This window comes from Colletotrichum karsti (assembly GCF_011947395.1).
Source record: "Colletotrichum karsti strain CkLH20 chromosome Unknown Scaffold44, whole genome shotgun sequence".
NCBI lineage: Eukaryota > Fungi > Ascomycota > Sordariomycetes > Glomerellales > Glomerellaceae > Colletotrichum > Colletotrichum karsti.
The window spans coordinates 254443-269275 of NW_024065944.1; the positions used below are offsets into that span (position 1 = coordinate 254443).

General features: G+C 56.0%; 3 protein-coding genes across 3 annotated transcripts; all 3 read right to left on the bottom strand.

The window, feature by feature from the left end:
• Positions 1-1101: 1101 nt before the first annotated feature.
• Positions 1102-2492, bottom strand: CkaCkLH20_10964 (CDP-alcohol phosphatidyltransferase; the record flags this gene model as incomplete). The annotated part of the gene is made up of 3 exons (XM_038893678.1): positions 1102-1904; positions 1975-2117; positions 2185-2492. The coding sequence occupies 3 exons, from the start codon at positions 2490-2492 to the stop codon at positions 1102-1104; spliced, it is 1254 nt and encodes a 417-aa protein (XP_038741014.1).
• A 1050-nt stretch (positions 2493-3542) lies between these two features.
• On the bottom strand, positions 3543-6587 carry CkaCkLH20_10965 (uncharacterized protein; the record flags this gene model as incomplete). The annotated part of the gene is made up of 5 exons (XM_038893679.1): positions 3543-3775; positions 3828-4646; positions 4697-6011; positions 6068-6378; positions 6422-6587. The coding sequence occupies 5 exons, from the start codon at positions 6585-6587 to the stop codon at positions 3543-3545; spliced, it is 2844 nt and encodes a 947-aa protein (XP_038741015.1).
• Positions 6588-12439: 5852 nt separating this feature from the next.
• CkaCkLH20_10966 (ph signal transduction protein) lies at positions 12440-14708 on the bottom strand (the record flags this gene model as incomplete). The annotated part of the gene is made up of 3 exons (XM_038893680.1): positions 12440-12953; positions 13006-14452; positions 14519-14708. The coding sequence occupies 3 exons, from the start codon at positions 14706-14708 to the stop codon at positions 12440-12442; spliced, it is 2151 nt and encodes a 716-aa protein (XP_038741016.1).
• Between the last annotated feature and the right edge of the window lie 125 nt (positions 14709-14833).

Consider the following 14833-nt stretch of genomic DNA (forward strand, 5'->3'; position numbering starts at 1 on the left):
ATCCTGCGTGGATGTGCATATGCTTTGAAGTGTCATGACTTTCAAAACTTGATTCACCTCCCACCGCCAATGGAGATGAAAGAAAACGTTGTCATCTGGTTGATCCTGTTAGCCACCTCGGACTTGGAAGCGAGGACGCAAAAGGTCCACAGTCGCATTGTGCATCAGGCAGCGCGGCAGTTGCTCGCCTTACGCTTAGCTAGCCTCGTCGATTCCCGATCGATGATGACTAGATGCGACATGTCACCCTATCAAGCCAAACTAAGCATCACTCTTTTGACTGCATCAACATGAACAGCCAGCCATAGGGTCAAATATATTCCGGGAGTGGGGGGTGAAGATTAATGGTATCTCTCATCTAAACTGCAAAGCAATGATTACCGCCAGAGCAGAGGGGGAAAACAAGAACAGAAATCTGTGCCGGCGGTGCGGCAAAAACGGAGAATACATGTCATAGTGCCAACCACCCCATCGCCGGGTAGTATCATTCGAATTACAAGTCCCCCGGAACTCCTGAACATGCCCATGCCGGAGAAAAGAAGCAAGATCAAGCAAGGGGGGGAAGAAAGCCAAAGGTGTAGCTCGACTGGTTGCGTGCCAGTGAAGAGAAGACGCTCTGTGAGTGTGAGAAAAACAGAAAAACAGAAAACCTTCCGCCGTTGTCACTTTTTGTCCTGCCATCCCACTCCTCATTCCCTCGTTCGTCGGTTATGCCCCATCGTCGTAAAAAAAAAAAACCCATCCCACCGCATAGTTTCAGTTCGTCGTGTCGTTCATCTTTCGTCGTCCATCGTTTCGGCAACTCGTCCGAGAGGTTGTCTCCGAGAGGAGGTTAGGGTTGACAGACATCCCGAGGGAAAAAAACTCTGCTTGCGCCTGGAGTGTAAAGACCACAAAAAAACCTTGCGCGGCCAAGCTTCGAATCTGTCATTCGTCTCCTCTCTATCCCGCGTCCCCGTGCGGCGGAAAAGAAAATGATATTGGAAAGTTGGAAAGCTTCGTATGCTTCGGCTGGAAAGCTTCTTCCCGGTCGAATCCGAACGAAGGTGTCTCTCCATTTCTCAATGTGTGTGGGGGATGCAACAGGTCGGCGAGCAGAATTTACTGCACCTTCTTGCCGCTGGCCGCACCGTTGGCCTGCTGCTCCTGGCCCTCGACCCAGGGGTGCTTGATGGTCAGGCACCAGATGTCGAGGTAGTCGCAGATGGTGACGATGACGTCGACGACGAAGCTGCCGTAGACGCCGACGGCCATGCCGAGCATGAGGAACATGAAGGCGACCTGGTAGACGTCGTCGCCGAGGGCGCTGGGCCAGCCGAAGCCGGTGCGCTCCTGGAGGAAGGGGCCGAGGGCGTCGCCGACGCCGAAGGCGAGGGGCAGGCCGAGGACGTTCCAGTAGGGGAAGTCGAGCTTGACGAGGTGGGCGGTGATCATCTGGCCGACGGAGTAGGCGTTGACGACGCCGGCGAACATGACGAAGGGGACGAGGTGGGAGTTGAGGATGGCCGGGTGGAGGGCGAGGTAGGCGACGATGAGGACCCACATGCCGAAGAAGGGGAGGAGGCCGAGGAGAGCGCCGCGAGAGCGGTCGCCGCGGGCGCGGCGGGCGCGGATAACATTGCGGGCGGACTCGATCGTGTTGAAGACGAGGACGAGGGCGCCCTGGACCATGTACCACTGGGTGAAGGAGAGCTCGTAGAGGGCCTCGGGGATGTTGAGGGAGGTCGGGACGCCGAGGGTGCGGAGCATGGATTGCTGCCAGAAGGAGGCGCCGCCGAGGTAGCCGGTCAGGGCGTAGACTCCGACGAGGATCAGGACGCCTTCGACGGGGCCGTTGACGATGCCGAGGGTCAGGGTCTTGGTGTGGTACTCGTCCCAGGTTTGGACGTAGAAGGTGAGGAGGGCTGTCGGAGGATGCCTGTTAGCCATGGTGCGTTCACGAGAACAAGTGAAGACAGGAGACGAGGGACATACAAGAGAACAGAATGGAGACGGTCATCCAGCCCTGGCCCATGTTCTGGGAGGCGGCGAAGATGAGGACTTCGAGAGAGGTGTTGAGGGCGTCGACGCCGTGGTCGAAGAGCTCGCCGAGGGGACCGGACTGGTGCGTTCGTCGGCTGCATCGCGTTCGCCCGTTAGCTTTTGCCGTCTTTTTCATCGAGCTCGCAAACAAGAACCACTTACGCCTGGGAGCCGTCCACCGCGTCAAAGGTCTGGTACAAGAACAGGCCGACGGCCCACGAGTAGTAGACCCAGCTGGGGCAGTCCTGGTCGAGGGTCGGGTTGTACCACAACAGGGTCAAGAGGTTGGCGATGACGAACATGAAGCCCGTCAGGGTGATCAGGTTCGGGGCCATGCTCATGGGGAACATCTTGATGACCACGTTCGTGTAGAAGGGCTTCAGGATGTACTTGCTCGTCAGCGAGTGATCGACGCCCGAGTACTTGTACTCCTTGAGCGCCGGGAGGCGATCCTGGCGCACGTAGACCATTTTGGGCGGTTTGCTTGTGGTTTTGGAAGCTCTCGAAAACGCGCGCGTAAAGCTGGAGTTGGTTGTAAAACGGCGGGAGAGAGGTGTGTCCTCGACGGAAGACGTTGAGCGGGTAGGTAGGTTCAAGCTTTTCGGGTTGCTATGCGGGCCAAGCCGGAGGTGTGGGTTTGGCAGAAAAAGAACACCGTGGAATCCGTCGATGGGGCCTATCGCGAGCGGTGACGATAGCTTCAACTGGGGAACGCGGCGGGGTGGGTTTCTTTCCGACGTCTAAATGAACGAAAAGAGGGTGGGGGAAGGTCTCTTAGGTTAAGGTAGGTAGGAAAGCGGTGGGAGTTGGAGAGTCCTAGGAAATCTTGCTAGACTTTTAGCCAAACGTCACAAGCCGGTCAGATGCTCTACCGAGACAAGAGATGGAGAAACTACAGACGATGGGATTCCCAGTTGACATGTGGTCGCGTGGCCGCTACGGTTGGAGAAAGGGCCAGAGGAAATTTTCTTGCTTGGACTGGACAACACACGCGTGCGCACACGTTCGAAAAAAGTCCGTAGACACAACGTCATTTTCCCCCTGGTCAATCGATACGTACCCGATCGTTTTTGTTGCTAGGGCGTATTCGGTTTAGCCGGGCCCGTGCCAGCTGTCTGGACCCCATCGGTCTCCAGCCAGCTCCAGCCCCACCGGGCCTTCTCCCGCTGCTCGAGATCGGCGACGCGTTGAGGCTTGACACTGGCGGACAGGGTTCAGACGTATGGCAGTGTGGTATCGTCACATTCATCTACGAGTTGGGACCCAGGTCTGCTATTAAAGCAAAGAGCCCAGAACATCAACGCAGCACATTCAAGCAATACCCTCATGATGCTTTTTTCATGTCTTCATTCTAGTTATACGCAAGCCGCCAGCCCTTTTACACACACGCTGCCGTGCGTTGGTCCCAGCTCCCCTACTATGGCGGCGGCTGCGCACATCGGCTATAATAAAGTCTCTGCCGTACGTTTTGCTTGAACATCCGACCATGTATCGACCCCAGGAACTCCAAACAAGTATATTTAAGCAACAGATGCAACAACAAGCGACGCCACGCCCTCTTCCTCGCTGCGGACTGTAATCTTGGTCGTAACGCCAGACTTGGATGAGTACGCCATCCTGACGTTGGCAACTACTCTGCCACCACCAACAGTCTTGCCCAGAAGCTTGAGAGTGTGCGTTGTCTGATTGACAGGCACGTCTGTGCCCTCCAAAGGCTGCAAAGATAAGACCTTCGCCAGTTGTTCCGTTGCCTCTGTATTTGCAATTAGCGCTGTTCCTGTACTGATTGATCGACCTCGGCTTACCTGCGATGCTCTTCATGCTGCTCAACTGCAACGTCTCCTCGGCCTCCTCGCCGGCCGCGCCAACCTGCTCCCAAATGTGGTTGAAGTTGCTGGCGAACGTCGGGACGACGTAGTCGCTGCCTGACAAATCGAACTCGGCCACCTCGTACTCGTCGTCGTAACCAGTGTCCTCCGGCTCGTTCGTCGTTGGGTCGATCTCTTTGCTGGTGAATCTGAGGATGTTGGAGAAGCTGCTGACGGGCATAGATCCCTCTCCGCCAACCTTCTTGAACGCAACGTAAACCTTGCCGGGCTCGTCCGTAGGGAGCTTCTCGGCTTGGATGATGAAGACCTCCTCGAGCTCCTCCTCTTCGGATGGTGTTGCGACCACTGACACGTTCTCCAGAACGGTAGCCTGGAGAGTGTTCTTGATCTCGTACTGGAACACAATGTGCTCCTTGAAAATGTGCTTGACAACGGTGACGACGTACTCCATCTCGGACTCGGTGAGCTCGACAACAGGCGACGACTTGAGCACGCTGCCAAACTCCTTCATCTCGGGGATCTGCATCAACTCCTGAGCGTAACGCTGGGCAGCAGCCGTGGCTGATGCGGCAGCCTCCGCGCCACCAGCAGCAGACTTCGTGGGGCCGACCTTGGGAGGCTTGAGCGATGGAGCAGTCGCTGTGAGCTTCTTGGTGCGGTCCTCGGCATCAGCCTGCTCCCTAGTGACGACAGGGATCTGAGAGATATCGAATGGCGTGTCGAACGCAGACTTGTCCTCGGATGTGACGTACATGACGAGCTGGTGCTCGAAGTACGGCAGAGAGAACATGCTGTCTGCGGGGGGTCAGCACAATGCATTGTCAGATGTTTGGGACTTGACATACCGTTCTTGACAAACTTCTCCGAAACCTCGTCATCCTCGTGCATGAGTCTGAGGTTGAGAGCGGCACGATCTCTGACCTCGTCATCGACATCGTCCAAACATCTGGTGAGGAGAACCTCGACACTGCGCTTGACCTCGGGGTCCTTCTGGCCAACGCCGAACTTGGCGAGGGCGGTAACCGCGGCAGCTCTGACGATGGCGTTCTCCAGGACCACTCTGTTGTAGATGTAGCGAATGTACTTGGTCGGCTGGGAAGTCTTGGGTCCCTCGAGACCGAGAAGGTGCAGGATTCTGACGGCGAGCTTGGTGAACTCGCAGTCCTCGATAAACTCGCAGAGATGGGCGAGCGCATCCTCCTTGGATTCCGGTACGAACTTGATCAGGTCGAACATGCTCTCGACAACGGCGCGCTTGAACTCGTAGCCACCCTCGTCGCGGAGGATACCGCTGAGGAAAGCAAGCATACCAGCCTGCTTGCTGGGGAACTTCAAGCACAGCGTGCGGATGGCCTCGACAATCGTGATCTTGAACTCATCGGTAATCTCGGACATGAAACCAGAGATCTGCTTCATCAGGCGGTCGACGCTAGCCTCGTTGCCGGTCTTGAGGAGGGTAGTGATGGCAAACGTGGCGATCGATCGATTGCTGTTAGAAATCAGGAGCTCGATGTCGGGGTTGCAGACGTTGACGGCGTTCGGCTTGAAGGAGGCGAAGTTGTGGAGGATACGGAGAGCGGCGAACTTGGTGACAGCGCGAGGGGAGGTGAGGAACAGCTGGAGAACGTGGACGGCCTGGGACACCTCGGCGTCGGTGACATCCCGCATGTCGCAGATGGCCTTGGCAGCCTCGAAGTTGACCATCTCGCTCTTGTGGCGCAACCAGCCATCCAGCAGCTGCATCATGGGCTTCCTGAGCGACGGGTCCTCCTCGGCGAGCTGGGCAGCCAGACGAACGAGCATAACGATCGCGGCAGAGCTCTTGACGGCACCGGCCGCACCGAACTGCTGAACCATCTTGACCAGCGCCATGCGGTCGTGCATGCGCATCGAGTACAGGAGACCAATCGCGTGGTATTGGGGCATGGTGGAGTTGTTCGCAGGCAATTGCCCGCTCGAGGAGGAGAAGCCGAGGGAGAAGCCGCCGGAGGACTTGGTGGAGGCCGCCGCCTCCTGAGTCTCGCTCTGCCAGCGGCGGACGACATCCTTGGCGATCGGGAGAAGGTGGTAGGAGGAAACGAGGGCGGCGGACGATACGGAGGGGTTCTTGTCGACAATTGCCGTCTTCATAACTCGCTCAATGGATTGAACAGTGGTCGCCTGGAGCTTGTTAGCGCAACTTCCTCCCTCTCATCGCAACCTTGAGCTCAGCGTACGTCGATAATGCGGCACAGAGCGCGGATGGCGTTGGGTCGGAACACAGCATCGGTGCTGCCTCCAGTATCCTTCATCACGGTGCTGGTAACCATGATGATATCCTCGGCCGACGGCGCCAACTCCTTGATCGCAAGGTGTACGGTCTGTCGAAGACTGGCATCTTTATGTTGGAACAACTTCGAGATTCCGAAGAAGAGGGTCGTCGCTTCGTTCGTGGGGAACTTCTCGCCGGTGTAGAGAAGGAGTAACAGTTTGGTCAGAAGAATACGACATCTTCGCGGTTGGATGGGAGAACTGTTGAAAAGGCGGGCTGGGAGCCAATGTCAGCAATGCTTCAGGGCCATCTTCCTGACCGTCTCGCTCCGTGTTGCTCCTGGTGCTCAAGGGGTCGCGGTGGGAGAAGCGTAGGAAGAAACCACGGGAGCCCAAATTGAGAATCTCACCTTCTTGGAAAACCTGCGTTCTGTCCACCTTGACCAAGCCCAGGTCGGCGTCTTCGTCTTTCTTGCCGTAACTCATTTTGGGCGTGTTTGGCGGCACTGGTGCTTGAGGTCGGCTTGGGTGGACTTGAAGGGGCCAGATGTCGCTACGTCTGGGTTGGAGCTGTAGGTGCTGAGTGGAAGGTGGCCCCGCGGGTGGGGCTCACGTGACTCCACACTCGCAGCTCTCCCTTCGGATGCATGTCAAAACGTGGCTCCAGCTTGATGGCTGCGAGATCAGCACACGCACTTACGAACAAGAGCTGTGTATGCGGCTGCGACAGAGATGACAACAGCAACGACGAGAATACTCTTTGGCGGTCGCTAATTTTACCTAAGCTCGACGATTTAGCGGCTGAAGAAGCCACGCAACTACAATTCTGGGTGTTCACCCATCGATTCACCCTGAGAGTCACGTCTTCACATTGCAGAGACTGGTTTGAAAGATACCTAAACTTTTGATTGCTTATCTGGGAGAATAAAGTAGAAAAGACTGTTGGCCAGCATATGCTGCCTCGCGGTACCACCAGAATCTAGAAGACACTACTAACAACTTCCTCCATCGCCGATTAACCTATGCTTCGATCGCGGTGGTTGTGTCTAACACCTTTTTTTTTTTCATGACCAAGAACTGCTTGTAGCAGTCAACGCACAAGGAGGCTCCAAATCTAGAGTCCCCATCCAAGCCACTTCGCCAATGAAGCCAAGCTAGAGTTTGCGACCTCCCCAAGCGCCACGCTCTTTTCCCCCTTCAAACGAGTTTCCAAAGACCGTCTGACGTCCCACCTCAGATCTGTCGACCAAGGACTGTGCCGGCTTCTCGTGATAGAACTGATCGCATCTGATGCCTGCTTCAATGTTGTTGAGAAATGAAGAGAAAGTCATGGTGACAAGAGGCTCCGCCGCCTCGGCGTCCGTCATTCTGTTCACCATCTGAGCTGTCATGGGTGAATACTCGACTTTCTCTGGCTTAGCCGTGGGCCGGCCATCTCCAATAGCGCCAATGTTTCGTCTGAACTGACGTTCCTCGGCATCCTTCAGGACGTCGTCCAATGGCCTACCCAGCTCACCGGTGCCGGCGTAGAAGTGGCGGCTGATGCGCTCGTTGCGAATGCGTAGCTCTTCATCAGTGATCCAAGAAGTGCCTGGCTTGAAGGTACGGGGAGTGCCCGGGGGCTTTGGCTGGTCCTCCATGTCCTCGCCGTATGAGCTTCCGGCGTTGAAGGTGTTTCCGTAGCAGAGCTGCGGCTGTGCAGTCTGGGTGAAGTCGCGAAGACCCTTGCCGCGATCAGAATGCGCGATAGCGTCAAGCAGCTTCTCCATTTCAGCGCCAGAAACTCGGTCCAATGTCTCCTTCCAGTCGAAGCGATCCGGCTCAGACTCTTGGACAAGCGTCGTCAGACTGGCCTTCAGGTTATCAGGGGTAGCCATGCTGGACTGTCTGAAGAGGTCGTTGGCGTTGGTGGCGTTCTGCGGCAAGCCGGGAGGGGCAGCTCGGACATCGAGATTTATTGACCTCTCGTTGCCTATCTCAACCTGCGGACCGTTCTGGAGGGCTTTCATGGTGGACTCGAACGTCGACACACGGTACTGACGCTGACCCGGAGGGCCGGCAGTCAGAGGGAGTGGAGCACCAGGACCAGTCGCGAGAGTGGACTTGTATCCTCCGAAATGGTTGCTTCTCTGGACGTTCTGAGTATTGGAAAGGCCAGGGGGCGGGGCAAGACTGTTCGCTCCAGCCCCGGCTCTCCAGGGACCGGAGAGATCTCGACCAGACTTGGTATCAGCCTGCAACTTGAGAACCTGTGTAGGATCAGACTTGGCATCTCGGAACAAGCCAGGAAACTCCCAGCCATCCTTGGTCGTATCAGAAGCATCTCCATAAGAGAGACCGCCACTAAAGGCGGGAGTAGCGGAGCGGCTACCGTTGGTTCCAGTGGAGGGTGCAGGAGTGGCACCCGGCCGAGCACGAAGAAGTGCTTTCTGAGCTCTCTTCTGATTCGGGTTAGGGTATGAGGCAAGGTTGTGGAGAGACTTGACGGTCAGCATCTTGAGAGGATTCTCGCTGGTGGCATCGTCTTCCTCTTCATCGCTGAAGTCAGCGTCGATAAAGTGTCTCTCCTTGACGCCCAAAGGCGAGACGGGCGCCTCAACAACATGCTTGTCGTTGAGAACCAATGGCGATCTGACCTCGACCGGAGAGATTTGAGGGGTGTTCATGGTAGTGAAGGAAGACATGCGAGAAGTAGACAAGCTTCGGATATCCAGATCATTGAGGGACTCGCGGCTGTAGTCGGTGAGAGGGCTGACAGCGCGGTCGTAGTTCTGTTGAAGAGGCGAGTATTTGGGAATCTGTCCTGGGAGAGGACTGATGGGCGTGGTGCAAAGGCTTTGGGCCTTCATCGGAAGGCTGGCAAGAACTGACTTGGGGAAGAGAGACAGCTCAGAGGGAGGACCTCCCGGAGGAGGCCACTTGAGGGTCCTGCCACGACGAACAGGAGGCTGGAGCGGCTGGGCGGCGTTGGGTTTGTAAATCGTACCGGCTGTGGTGTATGTTTGTCTGGGAACATCCTGATGGAAGGTGCTGACAGATTGCTGGGTAAATGTCGTGGTGCCCGTCAAGGACGAGGAAGAAGATAGATGGTCCATGTTGAAAATCAGGGCATCCGCATAATCGGGATCATCCAATGGTATCCCTGATATGAATACGCGTTGGCCAAAGACGACTCTGTTGCTGCCGTCAGAATGTGAATCGGATGGAAGATGGAGGTGCGAAGGAGAGAGGAAGAGAAGTGAAGATGGGAGGAAAGGAGGAGAGGAGAAGAGGTGGGATGAGGTTGAGGAGGGAAGAGGTGGTCGGACGAGTTTTTTCTGTGGGAGAAAAAGCTGTCCTAGGCGAAGGTCGAATGTGCGTGATGGGAAGGAGCCCGCTCTGATTAACTGAGGAAGGCACGACACGGTTGAAGATAGACAGGGCGCGGGGTGAAGCAGGTAAGGCAAGAAGGCAGCCTGGCGGGGAAGCAGCTGACACCCTCTGTTCCCAACAGCAAGCTTGAAGTTGTGCTGAAGACCTAGAATTCTGGGTAGAAATGAAAAACCAGATAAGATAGAATTATCTGATTCTTTTCGTCCCAGGTGATCTCTAAAGCCTTGGTGAAGAGGTGGAATTGATGAAAACGAAGGTACGATGGGAATTAGATGACAAACGAGGTTTGGATGCCTTGAAGGATATCCTTCAAAGACAACAACACCTTTGTCACACAAGAACAAAAAAACACCAGAGCACCTAGGACTTACCAGAGTGATCTCGACGTCTTGAGACACGACCGAAGAATCTCGACAGGATCTCCCAGCACCGTCGTGTCGATGCCCTTTGAGAAACTCCTGACCCTGCCGACGTCGACGCCACCACAACCACAACCGTTGGAAACGTGTTCGTCGAGACGGGGGAGGACCAGAGGCGGCGAGTCGAAGACCCAGAGGTGATACCGGTAGATCTCGAAGTCTGCCTCCTTGCGATGGATACCGTCGGCGGCGTCGTTTTGCTGGACTGGGAAGATGAAGAGGATGAGGTGGCGGTGCGACTCCAACCCGAGCCTCGTGACCAGCTTCTCCGGCGAGCGCGAGATTCCCGTGGCATACATTGTGAAGATTGGAAGATAGTAATGAGGAGATGGCACAGTGAGTAGTTACGAATCTGATTTAGAAGAAAAGACGAATGTGTATCCGATGATGCTCCGATTCCCTTCCAACCACCAACACCAAGGCGAAGCTGATACCTCTTATACTCCCTCCATCGAACAGTTCAATAATCAGCTCTGCCTCCTTTTTCTTTGAGCATCTCCGCTTCCTCAAACACCAACACAATCCGTCCTAACGTTCAAAACCGTCATCTCATGCAGGCACACACGCACCAAGGCAAGCAATCAACGACACCACCAAACAAACCATCAAAAGATCCCAACGCGCGCTCGCGCGCGCCATCGCCAACGGCACACACAGACCGCCCCTCCCGGGGTGCGGTTCTCGATCCAACAGCAGCCAAGCCCTTTTCCCCCTTCCCCGGAGCTATTACCCACCAAAGAGCAACTCCTCGGGTTACACGGCACCCGGACGCCCCCATCTCGTTCATCGATCCATACGAAGGCCCTCATTTCGAGAGAAGAAGAAAACCGCCGCCCCCCGTTGGGAGTTGAAAAACAGCCACGGACCAACTCGTCAAATCCCAAAAGGTACCCGTCCAATCATCCTCACTAAACTCCGCTGACAAACTCTTGGACGGACACTTGTTTGCTTGTCTTCCTGCTAGATGCTCGAAAGTTAAGGTTGGTGGCTTTAACCTTTTCGCTTCCGACTGCCATCTCAAGTCTCCCACTTGACCGAGTTAGGACAATGCCAACAGGTGCTTCGACGCGGACTAACAAGACCTCGACACATCCTCCAGTTGGCAGAGCCTCCCAAGATCTCCCAAGGAAGAACGAGGCGTCCATCGCAGCCTCCCCCTCGAATAACGCTCCCTGTCCGTGTTTCACCACACCGAGAGCATCACGACGTTAGGCCCCTCCACATGCCCCTCCAAACTCTGTCGCGAGCGCCTTCGTCCGTAAAGAAATGGCCTGATATTCGCAGTCTCCCAAGCCGCTACTAGCAGCCCTATCCGCGGAGTAGCGACCTCTCCCTCGACCGAAGATCCAGCACTAACGACTGACTCCTCGGAATCGGGCCGTATGTGCGTTAGCACGGCTAGGTCCAGCTCGCGTCGACAGCTGCCAAGTCTTCCTCAGTCAACAGTCGGACAGATGAACGACTCAAAGATCCGCATCGTACCGCGGCTTGACTCCATGCGGAACGCTGGACCTTGTTGTCAATAGACGAGCTGTCATTACCTAAAGATCGACACTCGACAGAGCAGCGACTCGTCCGGGAGCTGAGTAGCAAGACGCCGCCCCGTGCGATAGACGAGGCGTAAACCTCGGTATGCCTAGAACGGGATTAAAGCTGCAGGTGAGATTAAGGTTCTCTCTCATCGGAATGACATACGCTAGCTTCACGGGCAGGCACGGGAGCACGGAGCATGGTTCGGATGAATTCTACCTCCTCATTGTTCTGCCACCGCCTACTGGCCTCTGTTGCTATGCCTGTTGACACATCATCTGGCCGCTCTCTCGCACTGAAGAGAGGTATTCATCCATAGCCTCCTCGGTCACATGCTAGGAATGATCCTCACTCGGCCTATATGCCAATCCAAGCCATCGATCCTGAAACCTCTTCCATTTGCTGTACTCTTCCCTCCTCCGCTCATGTCCTATAGAAAAGAAAAGGTCGAAGAAGACAGCCACGACCAGATAGCCTACACATGCTCAAACAATAATCTATCATGTCCCACATGCTTTCGTTTCAGGATCGCCTAGCTCCGAGGACTACCGCGAAGGCATCTCTCAATCCATCCTGCAGAAGATAAGAAAAGAAGAATGGGGGCTCTGAGACGAAAGGAAGCCCCTGTGTGTTTTGAAGTAGTAGACTGACCAAAAAGGGAAAAAGGGTTTTTGGTTAATGCTGAGGTGAAAAGAACTCCAATGTATCCACTGCTTGAGATGCAAAGAAGCACATGTCAGAAGAGAAATGCCCGTTTTTGGAAAAGGTTATCCACGAGTCCGAAGTGTATGTACTGGGCGGACGAGAACAGAAAGTTGTGGCTGGGGTATCGGCTGAAGGACTTTGAATGTATAAACATCATGAGCCCTGTGCTGAGACTCGAAAATTGCGACTCGTGTTGCTTCAAGGAAGGTGACGAAATGAAATGCCAGGCATCCCGTGAATGGTGTATATACGTGGCGGGTTGACTCGACCGACGTGAGAACGAAACCTATTATGGTCGAGTGGAAGGGGTAATTATAGCCCCGGATACGCGCTGCCGGGTATCATGCCATTTCCTCCCGCTCGCGACGGGGGGCCGAGGCGGTTGGAAGGCAGCTCGAAGTCCGGGTTGTTGGCCAGCAGCATGTCTTGTCGTCGCTGCTGGGGTGGTGGTCGCCGAGGCGGTCCCTGGCCGTAAGGCATTGGGGGAGGGTTCCACCTCGGGTTTATACCCCTTTGGGATATTGAAGTGAAGTTGGACCGATCAGACTCGGCGCCAGGACTACGCGCACCGGCATCTGCATGAGTATCTGCATACATATTGGGCGCGGATAGAGGTACCTGAAGGGCAGGTGGAGGGCCTGCTCTGGCAGCGGGAGCGGGTGCCGGGGCATCCGCGAAGCGCGGGTCGACATCCTCGTAGTAGTCGCTCGCTGTAGGTTGCGCGTGCGCAGGCGAGCTTCGCCCAGGCATTTCAACACGCGAAAGCGGGGAAGCATTTCTTGATGGGGGCTGGTTCGGGTTCCAGGCTGCACGTGGGGGGACATATCTAGCATCTCAACGTTAGAACACACCACTAAATGATACTCAAAGAAACATACTCGTCTGTGCTGTACCTGCTGCCCTCGCTCATGTAGGTGTCATGTCTTTGCTGCGCATTAGGCCTGTTGTTGTCGCTGCCTTGTTGCAGTCCAACCATGCCGGCGATGTCGGCATCGCTGTCTCTGAACTGACCGAAGCCCGCAGGCGGATGAGCAGGGCTGCCGGTTCTCGCATCCATCTCGACGGCCTGGCCCACCATATGGGCGTCGCCAGGTAGGGGTGGAGGAGATTCAGCCCTCGGGAGACTAGTCCGCGCCGGGTTGTAAGCCTCGTAACCTTGCTGTTGTTGTTGAGGGATGCTCGGGAGCGATGGGTTTGTGCTGTTGTTTATACTGCTGTAACCCGGCGCTGAGTCTCCAGAGCCCGAGTTGCGTCGTCCGTAGGGGCCAGCGGGAGGGGCGCCGTACGCGTTTGCGGGACTAGGTCTCCGGTCATAGGGTCCAGGAGCGTTTTGGTAGCCTGGCGGAGGAGGTCGTCCACCACGCATACCTCCTGGGCCATAGCCGCCGCGAGGAGGGGGTCCGTAGCCACCTCTACCTCCCGGGGGAGGGCCGTAACCACCACGTGCCGGGGCACCGTATCCGCCTCGTCCTGGTGGGGGGCCGTATCCGTTGCCGTTGAACCCACCTCTTCCACCGCCGTAACCTCCACCGCGTCCTCTAAATCCTCCGGGAGGCATGCCGCCTCTTCCTCTCATACGTTCTTGAGAAGGACCTCGCCTGGGACCGTATCCATCAGGTCCTGGCATGGGGTTGCCGTACGGGTCCCTGTTGATAGGAGGAGCAGAGCCAGATCTTGAAGGGGGAGCGTTGCCGTAGGCGCCCATATCGTTGCCGGGGTCCATCGCCATGTTGCCCTGGTTTCTATCCACAGGGCTCCGTGCTGTAAGAGGGATGCGCTCGTCGCTAACTTGGTCTTCCTTCTTTTGAGATTCGAATGACGCAAAGGTGGGCATCTTGTCGATACCATTTCCACCACTGACCACAGGGACGGTCGGCTGCGAGACGATGGATCCGGGTGTCTTGGTCTGGGCCTCGCGGTTGTAGTAGTTCTCGCCACTCATTTCCGCGTTCTCGGCAATCCTCTTCTTTCTTGCCTTCCTGCTGACCAGCATACGTCGCATGGCGCAGGCAACCATTCCACTGAGACCGACCAAGATCGTGGCGGCCAGGACAATGTATGAGCCCCAGGCCATGTGCGGGACGAAGAGAAGTACATCGACCAGGAAAGCCAGGAGGCAGATGAGGAAGTCGACAAAAGAGAAGATGAAGACGGCGAGAAGGTACCTAGCCGAATGAGAGGGTGAGTGAAGGTGAGCCACCGCAGCCAAGATGAACATGATGAGTGTCGTCAGGGCGGCAATGGGATGCACGATCAAAATGGCGGAAAGGGTGTTTCGGGCCGAGTCCGGGAGGTCAAAGGCGCCCGGTTTTTGAAACAATCCAGCTGCAGGTGAGGTCAGCGACGATACTTCTGCCAAGAAGTGAGGAGATGCTCATTCTGGTGACTTACAGGTGTCATATCCGATTTCGATACCGGTGCAGGAGTTATCAGCCTTGCAGACACCGAAAACTCCAAAGGTGACACCCTGAAAGCTGCCGAGCGGAATAGCTTTGATGATCGGGGTAGACAGAGTAGACAGCAGCATCAGGGCGAAGGCCGCTAAGAGCAGCAGCGACATGGGGGTCGCCGGCCGCAACATGATGGCGGTTTGTGGTCGAAGAAACCTGCTTCCAAAGACGTAGACGGGAGGCCGGCGTCGTCAAGACGCGGCGAGAAGGGTGTAAGTACGCCCGGGTGAGTTTCGGGGGCGATAGATGAGGTTCG